Source organism: Pelodiscus sinensis, chromosome 15 (genome assembly GCF_049634645.1).
Source record: "Pelodiscus sinensis isolate JC-2024 chromosome 15, ASM4963464v1, whole genome shotgun sequence".
In the NCBI taxonomy this organism is placed as follows: Eukaryota; Metazoa; Chordata; order Testudines; family Trionychidae; genus Pelodiscus; species Pelodiscus sinensis.
Window position 1 is genome coordinate 5,986,268 of NC_134725.1, and position 27,629 is coordinate 6,013,896.

General features: G+C 44.2%; 2 protein-coding genes and 1 long non-coding RNA gene across 3 annotated transcripts; 2 read left to right on the forward strand and 1 right to left on the reverse strand.

Moving 5' to 3' along the window:
• LOC142818457 (uncharacterized) lies at positions 1–27,353 on the reverse strand. The gene is made up of 3 exons (XR_012895931.1): positions 27,118–27,353; positions 11,725–11,823; positions 1–288 (listed from the first exon to the last, which is right to left on the reverse strand). It is a non-coding gene; the product is annotated as an uncharacterized LOC142818457 (long non-coding RNA).
• Positions 781–11,836, forward strand: LOC102445441 (macrophage migration inhibitory factor-like). Its single transcript, XM_006130243.4, has 3 exons — positions 781–1,040; positions 10,377–10,549; positions 11,614–11,836. The coding sequence occupies exons 1-3, from the start codon at positions 933–935 to the stop codon at positions 11,678–11,680; spliced, it is 348 nt and encodes a 115-aa protein (XP_006130305.1). The 5' UTR covers positions 781–932; the 3' UTR covers positions 11,681–11,836.
• On the forward strand, positions 22,197–26,241 carry LOC102446381 (macrophage migration inhibitory factor). Its single transcript, XM_075897944.1, has 3 exons — positions 22,197–22,434; positions 24,075–24,247; positions 25,990–26,241. Exons 1-3 carry the CDS (start codon positions 22,327–22,329, stop codon positions 26,054–26,056), a joined length of 348 nt encoding a protein of 115 aa, XP_075754059.1. The 5' UTR covers positions 22,197–22,326; the 3' UTR covers positions 26,057–26,241.
• Positions 27,354–27,629: the final 276 nt, after the last annotated feature.

Below are 27,629 nucleotides of genomic sequence, written 5' to 3' on the forward strand. Positions count from 1 at the left end.
TCCTGGAGGTTTCATCACGACATAATCTTCAGTTAAAGGTTAATCTTTCATTCCTGGAGACTCCAGAACAATCCTGGAGGGTTGGCAACCCAAACAGCACTCCACATTAGGAACAAAAGTCACACCTACCCGATTTTGCCACCCATAGTCATTCTGTGTAGTATCTTTTGCTATGTGCATTCCCACCGATCTCACATCCTGTGGGCCACAGTGGGACCACTTGTAGCATACTGGATGACGAATTCAAGGACTAGTCTTTTCCTTTTAAGATTATCAATCACAGCACCACTGAAAGAAAAAGTCAGAAGACCTGATCTGAAGTCGACTGATGGCAATGGGAGTCTTCCACTGAGTCTGGGCTCAGCCAACACAGCAAATGGTCTGTGTTATTTTCTCATAATCTAGTCCATGTAAACTGCTTCCAAAACCTACAGTTATGGAAAGTTTCTGCATTTATTATTATACTGAACATTGCAAAAAATTCCTATTATAAGCCCTCTTTTTACTGACTTACTTATACTTACTTGTAATTTTCTCAGACATTCTCTTTTTAAATATTTTTCAGGATTGGTCTGTATCCAAAAAAGAATTATTGTTTAAATTGCAAACAAAATCTGGTTTTGCTTTTTCTGAGAGACTGAAAAATACGCGATTTCCTCAGTGTCGTATATTTACAGTTCCTACTTGTATGGTCCAGCAGCTGTCTTAGTCACCCTCTTCCCTCATTCTAACCCCCTATCACTGAATCAAAGTAGGAGGTGGGGAGGGAACGGATGACTATTAGGAGAGACTAATTAATGATTATGCATCAGTGGGGCTTTTTACAGCAGAGGGAGCAGCAAAACAGGTATACTGTGAAACAACACAGCAAGTAAGCGCTTCAGTGAGGATTTTAACAAAGGCATACAAAAAAGGCTCTCTTGTAATCAAAGATGCCTAAATTCATTATTAACACAAATGTGAGCAAGGATGAAGTGACGGATTGTTTTATAGGAGAGCTCACCCAGCAACTACCAAAAGCACTGGGCAAACCAGCACAGGTAAGCAGAAAAGGTTCAAACAATTATTGTATTTATAATCATGTACAATACATTGAGGTAGATCCATGAGTGGACTTTGCTAGAACTAACATTTACATTGCATTATGAAATCCTGAGATCTGGGTTGTAGTTCCAGTTTTGCCACAAGCTTTCCTGATTTTTTTATTTATATTTAGGCATTCAATACTCAACTATGTTGTTGCACTGACATGGAATTTTGCACTGAAATTATTTGCATTGAAATTTTCAGTCTTTTTTTTATTAAAAACAAATGGACTCTAATATATGATTCAAATAAACTGATGTGCCAATAATTGAAGTCAATAAAATTGTCCCTACTAATAGTAATAGTAATTCTGAATTAGGCCCAATGTCTTTATGTGACTTTTTCTATGTATACTGGGCAAAAATTGAAGTAAATGTATTGTTTGTTTCAACTGGCCAGATTCTCATCTTGGCTTGATAGGAATTATTCTGATCTGTCAGCCAAATGTAAATCTAGAAGGCACTCCACTTGGTGAAGTTCCCAAGCCTTCTCATTGCAGTTTTCAAAATGTAACAATGTGCTTTCTGTATGTGATAGTCCAGCAGTATTTTCAAAACACATCTAGTATTTCTAAACTAAGAGGATCCAAATCGGTTGTTGTCTAGCTAGATTTAGGTCAATGTTTTCAGAGGCATTTTTCCAATTTTGAGAAGTAAGTCTATGGCAAATCTAAACAAGTTTTAAACAGCAACTACTTTCCAGTTATCGAATGTTTCTTACAACGCGCAAACATTTTTATAACACAAACAGATTTCTTACTAACCAAAGAAAATGTAGTTTGGGACTAAGAACAAGCATGTAAATGTACAAAACACCTGCTTGAATAATGCCCTGATTTAGAAGAGGAGCAGACATTTGGTTCAGTATTGTGCAATCAGGATGCAAAAACTAAAAATATGATCTAAAAATAAATAGGTAATTAAGCATTCTAAGGGGAAACTTTCAGATGGAAGTGTAGCTTTTTGCTGAAAAGTAACTTAGTTACAATGGTATCAATGGGGGCTAATATTCACTTGTGTTTGCTTGGTGCAGTCATTTTTGCAACTAACACCAGGGCAAACTCAACTTTAAGTCAAGAGGAACCCTCTTCCTCACTCATTATACCTCCAAACTTTGCTTCCCTCAATTACACAAGTGCCAATCCTATTATCTTCATATTCAGACTTCTATTTCCCATATGCAACCACAGATGTGCATAGGTATCAATAAGATAACAGACTGGCCTCTACTATCTTTATTTCGGGTGAAAGTGCATGAGAGAGAAAGAGCCCAGCCTGATGAATTTCAGGACCCAGGTCTCTGAGTCTGCAGTGCTGACAGTTAGAAAAGACAGCTTTTTGTTTGCAAGCTGACAATTTTGCAATCAGAGAGACACAGTGAACTTGAGATCATAAAATTAAGGCTCGTGGAAATGTTTCCATCAGAAGTGTTTTTTACTTTAACGTCTCAATCAGTGGTACACACAGAGAGGTGGCTTTCAATGGTAGCATATGGCATGTCTACCCAGCAGAGCTAACCTTGAAATAAGCTATCCAATTTGAGCTATGCTACTTGTGTAGCTTACGTCAAAATAGCTTATTTCGACTTTTGGTGCTGTCTATACAGCACTGATTTCGAAATAGAGCACTTTTCCCCCGACTTCCCTTACTCCTCGTACAATGAGGTTTACAGGAGTTGGAGTAAGAAGCCCATTATTTCCAATTTATTTTGAAATAATGAGCTTGCTGTGTAGAGGCGCACTGCATTATTTCAGAACAACAGGCGTTATTCCAAAAGAACACTCTTGTGCAGACATACCCATAGTGAGATAAGTGTGGTGTGAAAGCAGATGGGAGTAGAAACTTGATGGTGAGGGAGAAGAATTGTTATTCAAACAGAACTGATAATAATGCAAAACTGCTTTTTGCATAAACATGCTCCTCTTTCCAGATGCAGCTCCTTTTTGTACAAAACACTTAGAAAACCTAAACTATGTTCAATGTGGGGGAAAAAAAGACCTTGAGTACAATGAACTGCAGTCAGCCCCCACTTGAGTTGTTTCAGTGGGAAGCTACAGTTTTTAGGAATGAATTGGTTGGGAAAAGGCTGGTGATGTATTTAATTATTGCCTGTGTTTCACTATTAGGTGGCCACTGAGGTAGGAAAAAGAATAGAGATGAAGTATAAGTTTGCAACATAAGAACATAAGAACGGCCGTACTGGGTCAGACCAAATGTCCATCCAGCCCAGTAGCCTGTCTGCCGACAGTGGCCAGTACCAGATGCCCCAGAAAGGGTAGACCAAAGACAATGATCAAGCGATTTGTCTCCTGCCATTCCTCTCCAGCCTCTGACAAACAGAGGCCAGGGACACCAATTCTATCCCCTGGCTAACAGCCTTTTATGGACCTAACCTCCATGAATGTATATAGCTTCTCTTTAAACTCTGTTATAGTCCTAGCCTTCACAGCCTCTTCCAGCAAGGAGTTCCACAGGTTGACTACACACTGTGTGAAGAAGAACTTTATTTTATTAGTTTTAAACCTGCTACCCATTAACTTCATTTGGTGCCCTCTAGTTCTTCTATTATGGGAACTTTTCTTTATTCACCCTCTCCACACCACTCATGATTTTATAGACCTCTATCATATATCCCCTCAGTCTCCTCTTTTCTAAACTGAAAAGTCCCAGTCGTTTTAACCTCTCTTCATATGGGATCCATTCCAAACCCCTAATCATTTTAGTTGCCCTTTTCTGAACCCTTTCCAAGGCCAAAATATCTTTTTTGAGGTGAGGAGACCACAACTGTACACAGTATTCAAGATGTGGGCGTACCATAGTTTTATACAGGGGCAGTAAGATATTCTGGGTCTTATTTTCTATCCCTTTCTTAATAATTCCTATTTGCCTTTTTCACCACCACAGCACACTGTGTGGAAGTTTTCAGGGAACTATCTATGATAATTCCAAGATCTCTTTCCTGATTTGTCATATCCAAATTAGCCCCCATCATACTGTACGTATAGTTGGGGTTATTTTTCCCGATGTGTATTACTTTACACTTATCCACATTAAATTTCATTTGCCATTTTGTTGCCCAATCACTCCGTTTGGTGAGATCTTCTTGGAGTCCCTCACAGTCTGCTTCTGTCTTGACTATCTTAAACAATTCGGTATCATCTGCAAACTTTACCACCTCACTACTTACCCCTTTCTCCAAATCATTTATTAATAAGTTGCTCAAGTTTGTGACTATCACTATTAGTATCAAATAACTGCTTTGCACAGATTCTTCGACTGCCAGTCCAGACAGGGACATATAGTTGAGGTTATTCTTCCCAAGGTGCATTACTTTACATTTATCCTCATTAAATTTCATTTGCCATTTTGTTGTCCAGTCACTTAGTTTGGTGAGATCTTTTTGAAGTTCTTCACAGTCTGCTTTGCTCTTAACTACTTTGAGCAGTTTAGTATCATCTGCAAACTTTGCCACCTCACTGATTACCCCTTTCTGCAGATCATTTATGAATAAGTTGAATAGGATTGGTCCTAAGACTGACCCTTGGGAAACACCACTAGTTACCCCTCTCCATTCTGAAAATTTACCATTTATTCCTAGCTTTTGTTTCCTGTCTTTTAACCAGTTCTCAAGGACCATGAAAGGACTTTCCCTCTTATCCCATGGCCATGTAATTTACACAAGAGCCTTTGGTGAGGGACTTTGTCAAAGGCTTTCTGAAAATCCAAGTATACTATATCTATTGGATCCCCCTTTTCTGCATGTTTGTTAACCCCTTCAAAGAACTCTAACAGATTAGTAAGACATGATTTCCTTTTACAGAAACCATGTTAACTTTTGTCCAACAAATTATGTTCTTCTACGTGCCGTACAATTTTATTCTTTACTATTGTTTTGACTAATTTGCCCGGTACTGAAGTTAGACTTACCGGTCTGTAATTGCCAGGATCGCCTCTAGAGCCCTTTTTAAATATTGGTGTCACGTTAGCTACCTTCCAGTCATTAGATATGGAAGCCAATTTAAAGGATAGGTTATAAACCACAGATAATAGTTCAGCAATTAGCCACTTGAGCTCTTTTAGAACCCTTGGATGAATGCCATCCGGTCCCGGAGATTTGTTAACATTAAGTTTTTCTATTTGTTCCAAAACCTCCTCTAATGACACTTGAATCCGGGACAGTTCCTCAGATTCATCACCCACAAAGGACGGTACAGATTTGGGAATCTCCCTAACGTCCTCAGCCATGAAGACTGAAGCAAAGAAATCATTTAGTTTCTCCTCAATGGCTTTATCGTCCTTGATTGCTCCTTTTATATCTCGATCATCTAGGAAGTTTATATTATATAACATGTAATAGGAAGTTTTACAGTTAGAATCAGGGCAATGTAACAGTTTTTACTACAGATGTTTGAATTCCCGGTAAATCATGTTTGCTGCGAAGATGGGCAACATCTCAGTAATTCACAGATACGTGTTTTTATCAACTTGCTCAAGTTTGTGACTATCACTATTAGTATCAAATAACTGCTTTGCACAGATTCTTCGGCTGCCAGTCCAGACAGGGACCACTTCTCTTGCCTGACCTCCTGTATAAAAGGTGCTCGAACTTTCCCAGTATAGTTTATTTTGAATGAGGTATTATCTTCTTTTAAAAAATCTTGATTCTAAAACTGCTAGGAATGGAGAATCCACAAGTTCCACAACTTTTAGTAATTAGGCAAGAATCCTGCATAAAACACAGATTCTTTGGAGGTACCATCAAGCAGTAACAGAAACACTGAGAAGACCAAACACTTGTGCAGGAGGGGTGAAGGGTGTGAAAGTACCCTTTTGGTCCCCAAGTAAGCATGCCCCCACTAGTCCGGGGAAGGCAGGAGTGCTTGCTGCCTGAGCCTACCTCCTCCATGCTCTGGTCGGCCAGTAGAAGGCTGGGGCTGATTTCCGCACTTACTTGGGGGACTTTACAGGATGCATTCACACCCTGGTGGTCCACATTTACAAAAACAGCACACACCAGAAATTCTGGCATACGGGCCTGAAGGAGATACTAGCATATGCGTTCTTGCTGCCTCCAGCTGAAGCTAACCTAAGAAGATGTGCTAGATAGTAAGTAAAAGTCAGAAGGCAATCATCATTTGAGTGAAGGTTAAAAAAAAAAAAAAAAAAAAAAAAAAAGAGCATAGCATGTCTCATTATAAGTTTTCTGGTCATGTCATAAACTAATAGGAGCAGTCAGAATACCCAGTACCACATTGCTCTCTGCTTGCCTCATTACCAAATCCATGAGGACTTTTTAGCCAACAAAGATTCTTGACTGCATGAAGGTCATCAAGGTCCTAAGCACCTCTTTCAAACAGCTATTGTTCCCAAGAGCCTTTACAACGATCTGTTTTCTTCATGAACACCAAAAAGCTGCTGGGAATTGCATCAGATGTTTACTGAAAAACTGCATGAGAAGTTTTATATGAAAAGCAAGGCACAAGTGGCTTGTTGATCAACTTTAAAGAAATGGCTGCGAAATTAATTGGTGACTGTCTCAACTTTTATCAGGTCAGAATAGACTGTATTCCTCACAATTCAACACTCAAAAGTAGTTGGCGGCACTATGTCCCATATTAATATGCAAGTGAAAGGTCTAAAACATTTGCACAATTTAATCTTTATTTAATAATATAATTTTAGAAGCACAAGCTAATCTGTCTAGTCCTCCCTAAAGCAGCTGCAGCTTTCATGAATAATACACAGATTGTTCACCTACTGTACCCTCCTGACCCTTTTTCATTAGCAGAGGAGCATTTGAGAAAGCTGGGTTCCCTGTTCCTGTCTAGAACGACACCTTCCAACAAAAGAAAAAAGATGCCAGCCCATAGGAGCATTCCCTCAGAATGCTGGCTGTATAATTATGAGTTTCATAATGCTACACCACACAGTGTAGTAGCATGGTAGGGCAGTTCTTCAACAGGACATTGATATCAATAATTGAAATTGGACACTCCATTTGTAATCTGATGATTACCAATAGCCAACAGGTGTTGGACTTTCCACTGTGAGGGACTAATTCCTACAGGTGTTGCTCACTCTCCACTGGTCTCATCCTCTTTTCCAAGAATCAGTCCTTTTTTAAAACAATTGAAAAAGCCAATCTCATACCTAGCTACCACTGTGCCTTTGGAAATACTTAAATATTAACTTCACTCTCTGATAGGCACAGCTGAGTCAATTCAGTGACCCAAATTCATGCAAGGTATAAATTCAGGAAAGTCAGTGACATTACACTAGGACTTAATTTCCTCACTAATATCCCATACTAGTTACATTTTTCTCACAAACCTTGCTCCTTTCTCTTACAAAAGAGAAAGTTTTCCCTCCAGCTCCTACAGTCATGATGTTAGCATAATTTTCAACACCTCTTAGCTTTCTTCCACCGTCAGGTTTTTAAGAACTCCTGCCACTTCTGCATCATCATTTAAAGCCAACCCTTTCCTCTTCATTCCTATTGCTAAGAATCTACAGTATGGTCACCTTTGTAATCTTTTCTCTGTACAGGCTCTTCCCCTGACACTAGTCAGAAGTCCATTAAACAGAACGAGACTTTGCATCCTCAAAACCTGCAGTCTGATTCCCTAGGAATGTCCTTTCAAATCAACAGCGTGTCAGGAAACACAAATTACTTTGCTACTATGAATGGCCAGAATGATACAGTAGAACAACATGCTGCCAGTCGGCAAACTCTCCTCCTCAACAGATATTCATAGGAAAAAGGAAATTAAAAATTACAAAACAGAACAACTTCCAGGCCGAGTTTCAAGCCACTCTAGGAACTCTGTGCATGGAACTTGATCCCCCCCTATGATTCACCAGTCTCCCTAGCAGCCACTCCTATAGCTCTTCTATTCAGCTCCTTTGCAAGGGGACAAGGAAGAGCAACTGTTAACTCTTTACTTGCTGGGTACCAGCTTCTGTTCCTACACAGACCTACTAGAGAAACAACCTTGACATTTCTAGTTGTACAATCAAAAAATTAAAAGATTAACACAGTTGGCATATAATTGGCCATAATGAAGCTTGAATTTTAAACCCCAAAGATACAGGGAGGGCACCTTCCCTTTCTTTGAAATTCTATCCATTTGACTGCAGAATCAAGAGACAAGAATGCTAGCTGGGTCAATTCCTCCATGTGCTGATTTTAAAAAGAGAATGAGTAGGCATGTGAGCATATACATAAAAGGAAATAAGGAATAACAATATTGACCTGAAACTTTAATATTCTCGTTACTCTTTTCACAAACATCTTTATTTTATAAAAATAGCAAAGTGTTAGCTCCGTGTGGCTATTAAGTGACTGATGCGCTTTCAGAAACCTTTCATGATTGCTAGCTGATTCCCCACACAATGGCATAAACAGGGTCTGAACTGTAGAGTGCAGAAATAGACAGGAAACAAAAGAAAGGGACTGCAGGTCAGGGACTGGTGACAGGTGAGGTCGGCAACTATACCCAGAGCCTTAAAGGTATTTATGCATCTAAATCCCATGGATTTCATTCCAGGTCAGGGACCAAAATATATTTGTGGATCTGAGCCCTGTACTCTTTAGAAAAATCGAACTGCATCATTAGCTACCTATATACTGTTGTGAATTTGTCCCTTAGTGACTTTTTGAAACTAAATCTCAGAGGGGTAGCCATGTTAGTCTATAACTTTAAAAAAATAACAGGGAGTAGATAGATAGATAGATAGATAGATAGATAGATAGATAGATAGATAGATAGATAGATAGATAGATAGATAGATAGATAGATAGATAGATAGATAGATAGATAGATAGATAGATAGATAGATAGATAGTATTCTATCTATCTATCTATCATGAGTTTTCATGGGGAAAACCCACTTCACGAAAGCTCATGATACTACATATATAGTTTTGTTAGTCTCTAAGGCTGTGTCTGGACTGCAGGGTTTTTTCAAAAAAAAAGTAGCCTTTTTTCGAAAAAACTTCACCTGCGTCTAGACTACAGCTGCGTTCTTTCAAAATTAAATCGAAAGAACGCAGCTTTTCTTTCGACAGCGGTACTCCTCATTTCACGAGGAAGAACGCCTTTTTTCAAAAGTGCTCTTTTGAAAAAAGGTGTTCTTGAATGCAACTAGGGCTTTTTCGAAAGAGAGCATCCAGACTGCCTCACTTTTTCGAAAGAAGAGGTTGCAGTCTAGATGCTCTTTTTTGAAAGAAGCTTTTTCGAAAGTATCTTGTAGTCTAGACATAGCCTAAGGCGCTACACGACTACGCATTGCTGTTTTTGAAAGAAGTAACAGTTCCAACATGTGTACTCAGATAACATTTTGCTGCTTCCCCCAGCTGTAAAAATCTTCACCATGGTGCATTTTAGTGTGTGACTAAGTATCCTGTTTTTAAAGGGACAGTGCCTTATTTAAGCCCTCTTGCAGGGGTCCCAACATTTAAGTGGGAAGATTGTCCTGTATTTTCTGTCTCTTCCTTCCCATCAGTACTGGTAAGTCCCGCTGCTGGCCAGACCCTTGCTCACCAGCTGCCTGCCCACCAGCGGTGAGTGGGGTGGGCAGGGGAGGGGGGAGGTACAGTAGCTGATGCTGGAGTGGATGTACAGGGCTGGCAAACCTGCAGCGTGCGGGACCAGTTGCTCCCTGCTGGCCCATCAGTGCAGTCTCTGCTGCGGGGTCTCCCCATAAATTAATTTTTTATTTTATTTAAAATGAAGTTTGATAAACTAACAAACATGTGAAAGTTTAAAGCGCTCAGTCGTTTTAATAATTTAAACTAAACTGTTCTCCCCACATTGCAAGTTGGGTTAATGCAATTGCAGTATAGTTGCATGGGAGGGGTCTTACAGCCCCAAGCCCATTGGTAAAGGACAGTGGGAGGAGTTTAGAGGGGTCACATGACACCCTTTATTTTCATGTGTCCATCTTGACCCCGAAAGTACTCCCTTCAGGGGCAGGGCATCCCCATTGGCAGGTGGGTACAGCTAAGGGTCAAAGGGCGTGGCTAACAGAGTAAGGGACATGGGTAACATATCCCCATTTTTGGTTCAGAAAATAGTGGTCACCAGAGCCATTGTGGCAAGCCATTGTGAGGCACTTGAGAGAACAAGGCACAGGGAAACATTTCCTCACAAGCGTTGAATGCGCCTTGCACGTGACAACAAGTCACGGTAAAATGAGGATACAAGAGGAGAGTTCCACAACAAAGAGCAGATAAAGGGATTTAGGCACCCAAGTGTCATTTGTCTTTTTTCCCCCTCCCTCTTCTCACAGTATGTAGCGCTACAGATCTCTACTGATCAGCTGATGTCCTTCCACGGCTCCACAGGCCCCTGCGCCATGTGCTTTCTCTATTGCATTGGCAAAATAGGAGAGCAGGAGAATAAGGTCTATTCCAAGCTGCTGTGTGACCTGCTGAGCAAACATCTGAAAATACCTGCAGACAGGTGAGCCTGGACTGTAGCTTGCCTGATTTGGGATCTGCATATCTGCTAAAACTACTAACCCCAAACTACTCACCACTTTGCAACAACACTTTTTTGAACAGCCTGTTTGAAGATGCTAAAAATAAATATTTAAACTTGGTATTGCCAATTGTCAAAAAACAAGAAGAAATAGCCCCTTTATTACAAAAGTAGTCTGCTTTTGGTGCTGAACATCCCCGGTTTAGTCAGTGGGCAAGGCCAACTAATTAGATACAACCAGACTAAATATTAGAAAACAAAACAGATGCTATGAGAACTGAAAAAGAGGGGCAGGAGGAAAGTGTTGAAATCCTGTCAGTTTGAAAGCCTTATTAAAAATACCTCACTTGTGTTACAATGCTTCTAATTAAAAATAAAGGTTTAACACATTAAGTCACTTTCCACAACTTGTTTTCTTTTTCCATCTCATCTTCTAGAATGTAAGATTGTATTAATCAGCATCACTTGCTAGTTCTTATTAATTTCACTTTCAGGTGCTCATGCACTTGCATTTCAGTGCAGCATTAGGGCAACAAAACTGCCAACTTCCAAGCAATTTTTTTAAACTGTTTCCAACAGAATTTTTACAATATGAAAACAGCACTTCTATTGCTCTTCCTGGGCATGGCAACTTTTTAAATAATTGGAAGCTTCAGGAGGTAGCCGAGTTAGTCTGTACAGCAGGTAGCCAAGTTAGTCTGTACCACTTGTTGTTAAAAAACAAGTGGTCTGGTAGCACTTTATAGACTAACAAAACATGTCGATGGGATCATGCGCTTTCCTGGGCACAGCCCACTTCTTCAGATGACCAGAGTTTTAAATAATTGTAAGTTAAGTAGAAACAATGTGTACAAATTGCCTGGAAGTTAAGAATATATTAAGCTTTTGCACATGCTTGACAATTTAAGGCACATGTAATTCAGATAGTAAAATCTGGAGAAAGCCTCAAGAATTTGGCGATATTTATGCTGTAATATGTTAGTTTCACATAGTGAAACTCAGAAGGTTTGCAGAGCTCTGTTCTTAGCATCTCTCTTCAATTTCAGAATCTACATCAGCTACTTTGATATGAGTGCTGCCAACATTGGCTGGAATTGTACCACCATGGCTTAAGGAACCTACATAAACTAACAGGTTATTCTCGGATTTGTACTCACTGTGGCTCCAGCCATACTTTCTGCACTGGGCGAGCAAATTTAAGGATTCTGTGATAACATGCTTGCCTGTTGCTGCTTGTACATTCTTCTGCACCACACCTGTAAAAGTGAAGTAAAGACTTTGAAAAAATGCTTGAGTGTAAGCCTCATTACTTTTCAGAGACATGGGAAGATGGACACACTTTCTGATGATCTGTATGAGACACACTTTTTAATTGTACATTAGACTTGCTACCACTAGAATTAGTTAACTTATTAAATGTCGGCAGCAATCTATCTACACAAAGGTTCCCAGGGCGAAATTTGAGTTTTCATTGCACAATGCCAGGAAAGAGGCAAGCATAGCACTTTATGCCAGACTGGATAGATTTCTGTTGCCATCGAAAGTTTAGTCAGTCTGCACCAAGCACTTGATTTTTAAGGCAATTTTGAAAGTAGTATACATGGTCTGACTTTAATATCAGTTTTACCTGAGGAAGAAGTACAGGACTGGGCAGTAGAACTCCATTAACAGCTGGCCAAAAGCCATATTACTGAGCAGGTTTTAAAATCTGGTCAGGTTAATCCATTTTAAAGAACCTATTTGGCCCCAAAATGTAGCCATTTTGGATTTGCTAAACCACAACCGAAACTAATAGAAGTTGGTCAATATTTGTGCATTACCAACAGCTCATACCATTGTAAATGGCTTTCTTGGATTTGTTTAATTGAAAGTGCAACCAGTTAGTCTTTGCGGAAATATGTATTATCATCTGTAGTTCAGAGATCTTGGGAAATTGAATTTATCACCATTAACTTGTCTCCTGCCTGAAGACTGGTTTTACCCAAACAAGCACAAAACATTGGACTCCCTCAAGAGTACTTTTCCAATGGAAGTTTTCTTTAAAAAACAAAAAAATAATAAAATAAAAAACAAAAAAAAATCACAACTACCATCACCATTCCCCCCTTTAAGCACCAGCTTCCAAACACTGCAGTATTTCAGGGTCTCAGGCACTACAAACTCACAAGAAACCAGAGTTATCCCAGGTAGTCCACTTTCAAGCAGAAATACCAGACATAAACAGCATAAAAGTAGTAAAATGTCAGTCATGTAAATTGATTCAGGGCTTGATCTAATGTATAAAAAGCACATCATCCAACACAAACATCCTCCTAGCACTGTGGATATTCTACCATAGCGTCCCCAACTCAGTTATCAAGAAGTTTAGCCAAGGCTTTTACATAGCAAACAAGCCCTTCCCCAATTCTGAGACTCTCAGATATTAACAGAGTACACAAAGGTCTTCCTCCAGGCTTCTGTACTAGGCGACAGTTCATCTCAGTCTCAAGCTAGTCCCACATCAGGTAAATCATTGAAAAAAAAAAAAAAGATTCTGGGGTGGGTAGCCAAAGTTTGTCTTTCTAATGACCGTGTCCAAAGTCATGGAGAAGGACAAGCAAGGAATAGAAGACAAAACAGAGCACAGAGACCTAGGAAGAGTCAAGTAGCAGGTAAGAGTAATTCCCCATTAACCATATGCCACACAGCAGACCTTTTCTCTGATTGCTTCCCTGGGCCGTTCTTACAGCTGCAACTCTTCTCCCGACAGCGTACAAGCCCTCACAAACCAGACATCCTGCACCTCTCCAGCCAGCTCCTTTCCTTAGTGGGCTTCTCTCTGCATAGGGGCACCCTGAACTCTGGTAGCCATTTATCAGCGGTGACTGCTCATTAGACATTTTAGTTGCCAACCATTGACCTAGGCAGTTAATTAGCAGGTGGGCCAAAATGGCTCATTCTCCTTAAGACTTCAGTTATAGATAACTCAGGCTCAGACTCACCTTAAGGGCTGCTAGGAGGAAGGGGGTGGGAAACAGAGCTGGGGAGGGATTGGGGGCCAGTGGGGATGGATGGGAGGAGTAGGGGCCAGAGGAAGGGGGGCAGGAAGCAGAGCTGGGGGCAGCCACTGGCCGGAGTCCAACAGGCCATGCCCCCGGTGTGTGGGACAAACAGATGATATCTTTCTCTCCAAATGCAAACGGATGGATATCATACCAAATGGAGTGAAGGTGAAAAATCCATTGCTATCTACATACTGCACAGACTACGATGAGAGATTATGTGATACACTATCTAAAAAACTGAGGAATCACCTGATCAGAATCCTGTACAGCTGTGGTCACCAACAGGTTGATCGCGATCGACTGGTCGATTGCGAGGCCTTGACCAGTCGATTGCAAGGTATCCTGTCCACCCCACCCCCATTTCCCTCCCACCCCCAAGAAGCCCCACTACCTACCTCAAGTGAAAATGGAGGTGGTGTCGGCTTCCCGGGATAGACAGAAGTCCCGCAGCTTAGTGCCACTTCCGGCGATTCCGGAAGTGCGCTAGCTGCTCTGCCAGGTGTACTGTGGGAGGGGGTGTCGGCTCCTTGTACCACACAGGAGGGGTGAGTCAGCCCCGGGATAGGCGTGCGCGTGCGGGGTATCCCGGTGCGTGCGGGGGAGAGGTCGGCCCCAGGGAAGGCACGTGCGGGGCTTCCCTGCACCAGGGCGGGAGCGTTGGCACCAGGGCAAGTACACGCGGAGATTCCCTGTGCAGGTCAGCCCCCTGGGCAGGTGCGTGCGTGGGGCTTCCCTGCACGGGTTTGTGGGGTGGGCCCGGGGGCAGGCACGCATGGGGCTTCCCTGCGCCGTGGGGGGTCAGCCCTGGGGCAGGCACACACTGGGGGGGAATCCTGGGAGGAGGCAGATGCAGGGGACTCTTTGCCTCCACTGGCACCCCGCCTCCTGTCTGCACTCCCCAGCTACAGAACGCTGTCGCTATTGCCGTCCCCACTCCCCGAACTCTGTCCCCACTGGCACTCTGTCCCCTGCTGCAGAACCCTGTCCTCTGCCCTCCCAGCACCTGTTCCTCTCCCCTACCCCGAGCCGCAGAACTGTGTCCCCACAAAATGTATAATTATAAATGCTTTATTTTAGATTTAAATAGCATGAATAAAAACAGACCATTTATTTCAACTATAGACACCTGATTTTAATTTTATATATCACATAATTTAAAAATAAACTGTTTATCAGAGCGTGTAAGTAAGGGCTGGGGATAACAAGTGATGGACAGGAGGAGAATTGAAAGGGCGGGGCTTCAAGGAAGGGGCGGGGCTTCAGGGAAGGGGCGGGGCGGTAGATCTTCGCCTGTTCTGAAATTTAAAAAGTGATCTTGGGTGTAAAAAGGTTGGAGACCACTGCTGTACAGCAGGAAAACATCAAAAGAGCTCTCCAGTCTGGAGTCTCTCATAAAACACCAACCTTCCCCACAAATGAATTTTACTAAAATAAGACAAGAGATCACACACTACACACTACAGAGGAAAAAGGACTGCAAGCTGTCTAAAATCCTACCTGCCACATGGGGCCACAACAGTGGTACCTCAAATTCACCCAGCAATATCGTCAATCTATCCAACTACACACTCAGCCCAGCAGAAGAGTCTGCTCTATCTCGGGGACTCTCTTTTTGCCCCACCACCCCCACTAACATGATACAGTTCTGCGGTGATCTGGAAGCCTACTTTTGCCATCTCCGTCTCAAGGAATACTTCCAACACAAACTGAACAGTGCACTGACACACAGATACCTTCCCACCAACAGCATAAGAAGAAGAACTCCACGTGGACTCCTCCTGAGGGTGGAAATGACAGTCTGGACCTCTACATAGAATGCTTCCGCCGACGTGCACAGGCAGAAATTGTGAAAAAACAGCATCGCTTGCCTGGTAACCTCAGTCGTGCAGAACGCAATGCCATCCACAGCCTCCGGAACAACTCTGACATTATAATCAAAGAGGCTGACAAAGGAGGTGCTGTTGTCATCATGAACAGACCTGACTACCTAAAGGAGGTTACCAGACAACTCTCCAATACCAAATTCTACAGGCCTCTTTCCTCAGATCCCACTGAGGAATACACTAAGAAACTGCACCATCTGCTCAGGACTCTCCCTAAACAAGCACAGGAACAAATCAACACACCTTTAGAGCCCCGACCAGGGTTGTTCTATCTATTACCCAAGATCCACAAACCTGGAAATCCCGGACGCCCCATCATCTCGGGCATTGGCACTCTTACTGAAGGACTGTCTGGCTATGTGGACTCTCTGCTCAGACCCTACGCCACCAGCATTCCCAGTTACCTCCGTGACACTACGGATTTCCTGAGAAAACTACAATGCATAGGTGATCTTCCAGAAAACACCATCCTAGCCACCATGGATGTAGAGGCTCTCTACACCAACATCCCACATGCAGATGGAGTACAAGCTGTCAGGAACAGTATCCCTGATGATGCCACAGCACAACAGATGGCTGAACTATGTGAATTTATCCTCACACACAACTATTTCAGATTTGGTGACAACATATACCTCCAGACCAGTGGCACTGCTGTGGGCACCCGCATGGCCCCACAATACGCCAACATTTTTATGGCTGACCTGGAACAATGCTTCCTCAGCTCTCGTCCACTTACACCCCTTCTCTACCTACGCTATATCGATGACATCTTCATCATCTGGACCCATGGGAAGGAGACTCTGGAAGAATTTCACCATGATTTCAACAGCTTCCACCCTACCATCAACCTCAGCATGGACCAGTCTACACCGGAGGTCCACTTCCTGGACACCACGGTGCAAATAAGTGACGGTCATATAAACACCACCCTATACCAAAAGCCTACTGACTGCTATGCTTACCTGCATGCCTCCAGCTTCCATCCCAGACACACCACACGATCCATTGTTTACAGCCAAGCACTGAGGTACAGCCACATATGCTCCAACCCCTCAGACAGAGACCTACACCTACAAGATCTTCAACAAGCATTCTGTAAACTACGATACCCACACGAGGAAGTGAGAAGACAGATTGACAGAGCCAGATGTGTACCCAGAAGCCTCCTGCTACGAGACAAGCCCAAGAAAGAAACCAACAGAACTCCACTGGCCATCACCTACAGTCCCCAGCTAAAACCTCTCCAACGCATCATTAGTGATCTACAACCCATCCTGGACAATGATCCCTCACTTTCACAGTCCTTGGGAGGCAGGCCAGTCCTTGCCCACAGACAACCGGCCAACCTGAAGCATATTCTCACCAGCAACTACACACCGCACCATAATAACTCGAACTCGGGAACCAATTCATGCAACAAACCTCGGTGACCACTCTGCCTATGTCTATACACCAGCAACACTATCACAGGACCTAACCAGATCAGCCATACCGTCACTGGTTCATTCTCCTGCACATCTACTAACGTAATATATGCCATCATGTGCCAACAATGCCCCACTGCTATATACATCGGCCAAACTGGACAGTCCCTACGTAAAAGAATCAATGGACACAAATCTGATATTAGGAATGGCAACATACAAAAACCTGTAGGGGAACACTTCAATCTCCCTGGACACACAATTGCAAATCTAAAGATAGCCATCCTGCAGCAAAAAAACTTCAGGACCAGACTTCAAAGAGAAACTGCTGAGCTACAGTTCATCTTCAAGTTTGACACAATCAACTCAGGATTAAACAAAGACTGTGAATGGCTAGCTAACTACAAAAGCAGCTTCTCCTCTCTTGGAATTCACACCTCCAGATCAGCTGCTAGAAGTGGGCCTCATCCTCCCTGACTGGACCCACCTCGTCATCTCCAGTCTGATCCTGGCCTGCATATTTATACCTGCCTCTGGAAATTTCCACTACCTGCATCTGACGAAGTGGGTCTTTGCCCACGAAAGCTTATGCTCCAACACTTTGGTTAATCTATAAGGTGCCACAGGACTCCTCACCGCTTTTGTTTAAGGGGACCAGCCCCCCTTTGACAATACTTAAGGAAATGTGCTTCCTAAAAATGCTGTTTAATATATAAAATGGTTCCTTTTAAACAGAGTTCAGTCACGTTAGCCTGTGTGGAGAAATTAAAAATTAATTTAGGAACGTATGTTCTACTAGGTAAAAATCTGGGCTTCTAAATGAAGTTTAGATATGCTTTATGGCCTGATTATAGTAGCCGGTCTAACAAAATGTAAACAGAATTAACTTGAACTGATTTTAAATTGTATTTAAAAATAGTTTGAATAGCATGGCTTCCCTGGCTCTGCCCTTCTTTTAGAATCAGGCTGTGTCTACACTTCCATGTGACTGACAAAACATTTATCAGCCACGGGTGCTTAACCCCACCCCCCTCCGTGAAGGACAAAGTTTTGCCGCAGCAAGTGAAAGTGTGAACACTGCTGTGTCAGCAGGAGAGCTCAGCTGTCCCCGAAGCGGAACCCCCTTGTTGGGGGCACAAGTGTTCAGTCAACACAAGTGCCAACAAACTGGGCTCACACATGCTGACTTCTATCCAGGGCTGGTGTGATTATCTATCGGGTTTAGTTTGAATGGGGCATTGTGGCCCAGGCCACCAGCGATGCGCATCAGCCCAGAGCTCTGTCTCTGCCCATGCAGAGCTTCAGCAGCTGCTCCCCCAGCGAAGCAAAGTGATCCTGGGAAGGCAGCAACCGGCATGGGGGCACATGGGGCACATTCAGCACCAGTGTGCATGGCAACTTCCTCCTCCTGTGGGCTGGGGGCCCCTCCAGGGGGGAGGCCACCACTGCGATGTGCTGCCCACAGCTTTGGGACATGCCTTAGGTAGAATCCGCCACCCAGGACAGAGGGGCCAATAATAAAGTGCAGGGCCATGTGCGGGGGAACTGACTGCACACACCTCATGCTGGCCCTGCTTTTCGTGACAGGGCTATATCCACACAGACTTGTGGCTAAAAGCTGTAGAGTGAAGCTATAACCTCCGTCGGCACATTTTAAACTAACGGTAGGGCGACCCTGCGAACCCTGCCTGTATCTGTATTAGCAAAAGTGTGTCCAAAATTGTACTTACACTAAAAAAAACCCATAGTTGTCGGTAGGTAGGTAACTGCTTAGAGGAAAGCAGATCACATCTGCTTCAAAAGGGCAGTATCAGGTCCTAGGATTTGGAATGTGCAGAGACAGCAAATGGACAAACTCCACTCATTTATCCCCCCTCCCGCTTTTCAGCAGCTGAGCAATTTCCAATGACATAGAAGACTGGAATGGAAGCAGGGCCAGCTCTAGTTTTTTGCCACCCCGAGCAAAAAAAATCCCGCCCCCCTTTTTTTGTTGGCTTTTACACGTTTGCACTTTGCAGTGTTTTGTTTGTTTGTTTTCATTTTTGTTGTCCCGGCATTTTAGCCCTATAAATAGCAAATGTAATCTTAATTATTTTTTTTCCATAAATGCAAAAGCACTTCAAGTAAACTCCCTCTCCCCTTTCACTTGCTGCTGGGTCACAACAGCCTTTTCCCTGCCCTGTCCAGCCCCGCCCTATGGACAAGCACCCCTCACTCCCAACCCACCGGGGCAGCAGAGCCAGCACAGAGCCAGAGGGGCAGGGGCAACAGGGGGAGCAAGGGGACTGGGGTGCTGGGGTGCACAGAGCCAGAAGGGTGCAAGGAACAGTGTGGGCATACAGGGGTGGCACAGGGAATGGGAGGCGCAGGGTGCGGGGTGCAGAGGAGGCACAGGGAATGGGATGCAGGGAACGGGAGGGGCAGAGGGATCGGGGTCCAGGAGCAGTGCAGGAAATGGGGGACACAGACCCAGAGGAGTGCAGGGAAAAGGGGCTGCGGGGTACAGAGGTGGCACAGAGCCAGAGAGATGTGGGGACTGGGGTGCAGGGGCAGCGCAGGGAACGGGTGGCGCAGAGCCAGAGGGACGAAGGGAACAGGGAGAACAAAGGGACTGGGGTGCAGGGGAGCAGGGTGCGGGGTGCAGGGGCGGTGTGGGGAACGGGTGGTATGGAGCCAGAGGGGCACGGGGCGGGGCGGGCACAGCGAGCCGGGCAGCCGGCAGGGAGCGGTCTCTCGCCGGCCAAGGGAACTGGGGCCGCCGCAGGACTGGAGCCAGCAGGGAGGGGCAGAGCCTGGCTGTGCCGCGCTCCGCAGCCAGCTCCCGGGGACACACAACCAGAGCCAAGCTCCCTTTTAAATTGTCAGGGCGGGGCGGGGCTGGGCAGTGCCGGGGGATGTCTGCTTACCTGGAAATGTCGCCCCTGGAATTGTGCTGCCCCAAGGATGTGCTTGATTTGCTGGTATCTAGAGCCGGCCCTAAATGTTAATTAGGAGCTTAACCCTTTTGAGGATCTGGACCTAACTGCTTTGCATTGCATTAAAAAAAATGTTGGGTGCGATTCCAGCATCTTAATTTTTTCAATACCTTTCTTCCTGAGATTTATTATTTATTGTTATTATTATTATTATTATAAAATACAGTAGAACCTGAGAATTACAAATACCTCGAGAATGAGCATTCTTTGTAACTCTGAAATGTATGCAGCCCTGAAGAAAAAGTTATGGTAGCTCTTTCAAAAAGGTTACAACTGAATACTAACAATACAGCTTTGAAACTTTACAATGCAGAAGAAAAATGCTGCTTAACTTTTTTTTTGTAAGTTTACATTTAATGCAGTGCTGTATTGTATTTGCTTTTTGTTTATTTTGTTTCTACTGCTGCCTGAGATGTACTTCTGGATCCGAATGAGGTATGTGTTTGACTGGTCAGTTCATAACTCTGGTGTTCATAACTCTGAGTCTCTATTGTATGAGGCCATGCTTAAGTGAGAACAAAAGGCACAGGTCACATTTTATAAAGTATGCTGTGTAACCAAAAATGAATGCTTAAACTCGTGTGTGCATGTGCAACATATACACACTCCAAGTGAGTTACACATGCACATGGGCAGTTTTAGTGAACATGCAAGCCCTATGCATACCTGAAATCCAAAGAGAGGGCCCAACATTGCCTCTCAGTGTGTAGGGGAAACCCGCCAAAGTGGAGAAGAGTACATCCACAGCATCACTCCCGAGAAAGACCATAGATCCTCTCCGTACAAGAACAGCAGCATGGCTAGGGTTCTACTGTTTTGGGGTTGGCAGACCAGGGAAAGTGAGAATATCTGGGGTGCAGTCACTGACTGCAGCACGCTCCTCCCCCTCTTCCCGTATTGCATAAATTCCCAGAAGCAATACCCTTACCTTCCTGCAATCTTTCAGGGAGCTGGAGGTTGGGGAGCAGAGAAGGAGAATGATTTAAGCAATTGCAAGGAATAATAGAGACAGCTCATTTTTCTAAATGGTATTACAAAAACATCTTAAAACATTCACCCGTGTTCTTGACCCAGACGCTGCCTTTCATTATTTATTGTACACTGGTTTTGTGGGTCATTACTTATTATAGGATTATGTATATATTGGCTCTGTCTGTGTGTGTTGTGGCCCTCCATTTATATATATAGTGTGTGTGTGTGTGTGTGTGTGTGTGTGTATTACCCTCCATTTTGTGAGTCATCTGACTAGTGCGAATTGGGGATGACATGCTACCTACCAGTCTGCCTGAGCAGCATTGGGGAAAGCTACGTGCATCTCAGCACGCAGCCCAGCAGAGGGCTCATGTCCCAAGCAGCCTTTGGCTTCTACATAAAGGCAGCTCACTCCTCTTCAGGCACGAGCCAGGATCAGAGCACGTCTGCATAATTCAGTTCCAACAAGAACACAGACTATAGACTAGTGATAGAGATGCAGCCCTGTTAGTCTGGTCTAGCTGAAACAAAAGACAGGACACAATAGAGAAATCGTGGCCACAATCGTTTCCTATGTAAGAGTGAAAAGCAAAAGAGAAGAACTGTAGAACTCATGCCAGCAACACAGACATAAGCCATGGTTTGCATTATGTGATGGGGGTGGGGGGAAGAGAACCAGGCAAACCCAAACACACATGTTTGTATATAAAAAAAGTGCAGAGGGCTACCATTTATTTTGCAAATAAAAGAGCACTTTCTGGGTAGAACTTGCGTGTTTGCCCCCATCCTGCAGACCGGCTTATGGTAGGTGTCACCCCACCATCCATAGTCCCACTGAAATCAGAGGATGGGCGGGACCTATTCACAGCATAAGTCTTTATCTGATATTAGCCTCATACAATGGCTTATCTGAGCCAGGGCCAGTTCTTACAGCGCCCAGCACAACGGGGTCCATAGGAGAGCCTTTGGGTATTCCCGCAATATAAATATGTATATAAATATTTATCAGTATATAAAATACAGAATCTACACATTTCATAGTTACAGGGATATAAATTCTATTGATATAGAATGTATACAGTTATTTAATAAAATAATAATAAAGCAAATGCCTGAGCAAAGGGAGGCATGGGGAGACGCCCGGCAGGAATGACGAGGGGAAACTACACACACTTCACATCCAGCAGGTGCCCCAGGACCGCGCTTGAACGGATTGTGCAGTTGCCAAAATGCGCTGCGGAGAGGGACCCGTGTTTGGGGCGCTGCTGTCCCTTTAAGAATCTGGCCTAGCGCTGATCACATGGGCTGCATTTCGGAGCATCCAGCGAGGGAGGAGGGCAGGGTCTCCGGTTCAGCTCCATTTTGCAGCAGCAGCGGCGGCGGCAGCGGCGGAACGGGTTGCTGCAGGGGCAAAGGGTCCGCATTGCAGACAGGGGCAGTTCTTTGCAAGGCTCCAAGATGCCCATGTTTGTGGTGAACACCAACGTGAGCAAGGACGCGGTGCCGGAGAGCCTGACGGGGGAGCTCACCCAGCAGCTAGCAAAGGCGACCGGCAAGCCTGCCCAGGTGAGTTGCGGAGGCTGTAACTCCATCCCGGCGCTGCAGGTTGCTTGCAGAAAGGGCAAGTCGCAGCGCCGACGGATGCTAGAGTTAGCCGGGAGCCTTGGTGCTGGTCTCCCCGCTAGGGGCTTTCTTTCTCACCCTAGCGGAAACAGAATTGAGTCTCTTGTAACTATTCTCAGTGTAAAGGGGAGATCTCTAATTTCTCTGGACAGCCTTTAGTCCAGCTTGGGTTGTCTGTCTGGGGGAGTGAGGCGAGACGGGGATGGAAGGCCTGCAGCACGTGGAAGCGTGCTTGCATGGCCCCAGGGGGCTGGCTGCTTCTCCGCTGTGGAATAAATGACTGTGCGTCTGACTCATAGGCAGAAGTGACACTACACTGCCTCGTGGACAAGGCCAGGCGCTAGGGGTGCATGGTTTGGGCGGGTTCTCGCATGCTTATCTGCTCGTTAAAGCGAATAAACTATCCCAGTTTGCCATAGAGAGGTGTGCTTGTGGGAGGGAACGGTCCTGTTAAAATGGGTAGGTTCCCATTGCAATGGGTGTATAACCTGGCAAGTAACCTTACTAACCTGGCAAGTTCCTGTCACCAAGTATTTTGCTCTATGAGGTCCACAAAAGCAAGATCAAAATGGGTCTTCGCTATTAAAGAATGGTGTGTACAAAAGACTAATGCTACCTGAGGTCACCATTTTTTGACTGTGTTGCAAGAAAGCCCGATGGGACATTAAAACTTGCCACAGAGGGCAGCAATGGGTAAGAAGGATCGTGACTCAGCTCCAGGCAAAGTTTCATATCCTGTTAAGTCAAGAAAATGTTCCACTAATATCCTGCACATACAGAGGCTTCTCATCCCCAAAGCTCTCAGACACTTTGCAAATATGGGTGTGCATCTTTGGCTTCTCTTAGCAGAGGTATAGAGTAGCCAAGTAGCTTGCCTTAGGTGATACAGTGGCTATTATCTGCTGGAATTTTCTGTGAATGTCCCTTCCATTTCACAGTAATGGGAGCTAAAGCTCTATTAGCATCAGAGTAGACAGCCCATTATTGTTTTGATCACTCTGTTATCCTAACATGCCTGTAAGCAGGCTTAGCAGATGAGGTGGCCATGGGCTTACTCCATGAATTGCAGTCACACTATTTCAGTGGTACTGGTGTAAAATGAGAACCAAAAGGCTGGTGTACCAACAGTCAACACCAGTGAATCTGTGGTAGAGCAAGCAAGAGAACAGAGCCCTCCTGTGCTTAAAGTTTTATAGATTTATGGGAGCAAGCTGATTGGTCAGTGGCTTCTGTAATGTGCCATGTATAGAGGCTAACAATTATAGCCCTACCAATAGCTGAACATTGACTGGCTAGAAAGCAAGTCCTATTGAATATTAGCGTCAATGAAGAGGATTACTAAGTCATTCTTCACAGAATTATTTAAAATTAAGCTGGGGGGCTACATCGCTATGTGTCTGGCAAAGGTACTGTACTATTGCAGTGGATGCTTTAGAAATGTACAATTAAACACCACTTGTGCTTGCCATAGCTAATCCCAGGAAACAAGCCTGCTCTCTGGATTCCAACTAAATACACCTCAGAGGAGAGAGATTGAGGACGGAATATTAACCTCCTCACTAACAGTTGATTTTGTTTCGCAGTACATAGCTGTGCACATTGTAGCAGATCAGCTGATGTCCTTTGGAGGCTCCACGGATCCCTGTGCCCTTTGCAGCCTGCACAGCATTGGCAAGATAGGAGGCCAGCAGAACAAGAACTATACCAAGCTGTTGTGTGACCTGCTCACTAAACAACTGCACATACCTGCAGATAGGTAAGGCTGCACTAGAGTGACATTCAAATTACTGGCTTGCCTAAATTATTTCTTTGGATTCTCTATTATGCTCCCTGGTGGCTGTTGTTTATTAACACCCAAGGGAAAACTCTTATCTATTGTGAATAGAGAGATACAACTTTCAGACTTCACAACAGTCGTGTGCTGGTGCCATGAATTGGCCCCAGATTAATGTGGTTCAGGTGGCTCTCAACCTTTCCAGATTACTGTACCTCTTTAAGGAGTCTCTGGCATACCCGCAAGTGTTCTCACTTAAATACTTGCTTACAAAATCAGACAAAAATAGCTTACTTTCTTATTTTTACCATAGAATTATAAAATACATGAGAATATAAATATTGAATATATATATTTCATCATACAGCCCTATAAACAAGTCATTTTATGAAATTGTAGTGTGTACTGACTTGACTTGTACTTTTTATGCAGTGTATTGTAAAACTACGCAAATATCTAAATGAGTTGATGTATCCCCAGAAGACCTCTGCATACCCCTTGTTGAGAACCACTGGTCTAGTAGGCTACCTATAATCCCAAGTGGCTGGCTGATATAGTATAATCTGAGCCTTGGGAGTTAGGGTTAAATATGATACACAAATGAATAATATTCAGTGCCCTCTTCTTTTTTTTTTTTTTTTTTTTTTTCCTGGCATGAAGGATGATCATTGGGCACCTTGGGGAGTTTGGAGGTAGGCAAGGAGACCCAGAAGAATTCTGCCACTTGACAAGCAGCTGCTGTTCTGTCAGCCAGCAAGGGAGTAGAGCAGCAGTACCCAGTGGCAACCAGGAGGAGCTGCTGCTGCTGCCTATGTGTGAAGAGGCAGGGATTAGTGATGTTAGCGACTAGTTGACTATCCGATAAGCAAATGCTTATCGGGTAGTCAAATAGGAACTCGACTAGTCGCTTCCCCACCCCTTGCTGCTTCTGTCAGAGGCAGCAAGTGGGTGAGCAGGAACCAGTGTTGGGGGGGAGCTGTCTTAAAAGCTGGTTTCCCCCCAACACCATCTCTATGGGGAAGTGGGGAGCCGAGAGCAATGGGGAAACTGCGCAAGCTGTCCCTCTCGTGCCAGTCCCAACTGCTGCTCCTCTCTCCTTGAGCGCCGGCAGCTCTTATACATTTCAAAGGAAAAAGCACAGAGGGGAATGGTACCTGCTGGCACGTCTGCTGCCTCTTTCTCTTTGAAATGTACAAGATCCGTGGCGGCCCTTGTACATTTCAAAAGGACAAGTGCAGCAGAGTGCTCCCCTTATGGACTAAAAGAGTAGTTGATGGACATTCCATAGACTACTCAATTAGCTGATTAATTGAAGTTTAACATTCCTAGCAGGGATGTGCAGTCAGCCAGGAAAGCCCATTTGGAGTTGGCAAAAAGTTGCTGCAGTCAAATCACTCAAACATGTTACTAAAATGGCATGTTTTAATTAAAGAATGATCTTGGAAATGCAAAGAAGAAAATGGGTGTGCTTAGGGCAGGAGCCTTGGCGAGCCCAGTTTGCAAGTGCTTGGTAAAGCATTAGAGAAGGAAAGTTGGAAATGAGCAGCTTCTGGCTTTAAACCAAAATTTACTGATAAAGATCTCAATAGCTTTTATAAAAATTAAAGTGGAAAATGTGAAACCATATCCCTTGGAGGATGGGAAGAGGAATACGTTTACATTTCATGCTTACATTTCATGCACTAACATTTTGTCACATTCAACATTTCTACTCTTTTTTACAGAGTCTACATCAACTATTATGACATGAATGCTGCTAATGTGGGCTGGAATGGTTCCACCTTCGCATAGGGCACTCCGATGGAAGTGAAGAGTCTTTTCCTGGACCTGCACCTCTCCTGCCTGTTAGCAGACCGTGGCACAAATTGCCCTTCCCTGAATTTTGTGCAGTCTCACGGATGACAGTTCTTTGCTAGTGTGTTCACATTCCTTTTGTTTTCTACTTATAGAAAATAAATAATGAAGATATAGAAGGAGGTGGCATGGTGTGATCTCTTCCTTTAGCATGGGGGAGGTCATTTAGCTGGCCTAATAAACAAATGCTTCTCTCTCTCTCTCAATCACTGCATTTTAGGAACAGGGATGAGGCTAAATAAATCATAATAGGTTTCCATGACTCCAGAGTGCAAACTGATTCATATTGATAGTAGGGATGTAAAATCTCATTTAATTGGTTAATGCATTAAAAGGGGGGGGGCAGACCACCTGCCTGGGGAGAGGTGGGGGGCAGGAGCTGCTCCAGCCCCTACCAGTTAACTGAACAGATAAGCATCACCCACTAAGTATGATGATTACTGGTTAACCTTTCACATCCCTAATTGATGAAGGCATGACCTACACTGTAACAGTGGTAGTTAGAATGAGCTATTACACTTCCAAAATTAGGACATAGATCATACATAGCATAGATCATACTGTGTGAATAAAAGCATAGTCTTATGATGTCTCCAAGAGTAAATTGCCACTCAACACTAACCGTGTGTTTGCATTTGAGTAAGAAAACTTTTGTAGTTCACAGATGCTTATCGTATCTCCCCAATGAACCACAAAATTTTGCCATAGGTTGAAGTATGAATGATGCTTCTGACAACAAAGCGAGCCCTCCTTGTTGAGAGTGGAAGTATTTTGTTGGTAAAGGTGCCACACACACTGACTTTTAGCGACAGGACTATGTCAACACAGCTTTGTTGATAAAAGTTGTGTAGTGTTGACATACCCTAAGAAAATGAAAAGACAGCTAGCTCCTGGCATTTCTATGGAGGCTGCCTTGCCATCCTTGGGGTTTCAGGAGAAGCAAATCACATCAGAGGAAGTTAGTGTAGTGCAAAAACAATAGGGAGATATACACCTACCTCCTTATAAAGCAGCAAGCAGAATAATTTGCCAGTGATCAAAATGGAGATTGCACACTTATTTGAAACTTTTTAATTCCAGTGCATGAAGGTAAATCCAGTGTGTGCGAACGCAGGTGTCCTCATTTCCCCTCTCGTAGCGGCAGTGTTTAAATCTGGCAGAAGCTCTCCCAAAAGCAGACATGCCCCGGGGACATGCGCACGGCGCTGTTCTTTAGCCCTCCAGAGGGGCACGTTTCACGTGCTCAGCGGAGAAGGATACAAAAGAGGATCTTGTCTCTGGAGGGGTTTTGCTGGGGCTCAGGCCCCCTAATTCTCCTGATCCTTGTGCAGAATAGCGGGGATCCCTCGCCAGCAGCCCTTGTGCCAGGGGCTGGCACTAGTGAGGGGGTAGGGCTCTGAGGGCTGTGCAGCCCGAGGCCAGTGGTGCTGGGGGGGGGGCGGCCCCTGAGGCCAGTGGTGCTGGGGGGGGGTTATCCCCTGGGGCCAGTGGTGCTGGGGGGCGGGGTTAG

Coding starts and splice junctions, on each gene's coding strand:
- LOC102445441 (XM_006130243.4), top strand. CDS start 933: ATGCCTAAATTCATTATTAACACAAATGTGAGCAAGGATGAAGTGACG. Junction 1,041..10,376: donor CACTGGGCAAACCAGCACAG/GTAAGCAGAAAA, acceptor CTCTTCTCACAG/TATGTAGCGCTACAGATCTC. Junction 10,550..11,613: donor CTGAAAATACCTGCAGACAG/GTGAGCCTGGAC, acceptor CTTCAATTTCAG/AATCTACATCAGCTACTTTG.
- LOC102446381 (XM_075897944.1), top strand. CDS start 22,327: ATGCCCATGTTTGTGGTGAACACCAACGTGAGCAAGGACGCGGTGCCG. Junction 22,435..24,074: donor CGACCGGCAAGCCTGCCCAG/GTGAGTTGCGGA, acceptor TTTGTTTCGCAG/TACATAGCTGTGCACATTGT. Junction 24,248..25,989: donor CTGCACATACCTGCAGATAG/GTAAGGCTGCAC, acceptor TCTTTTTTACAG/AGTCTACATCAACTATTATG.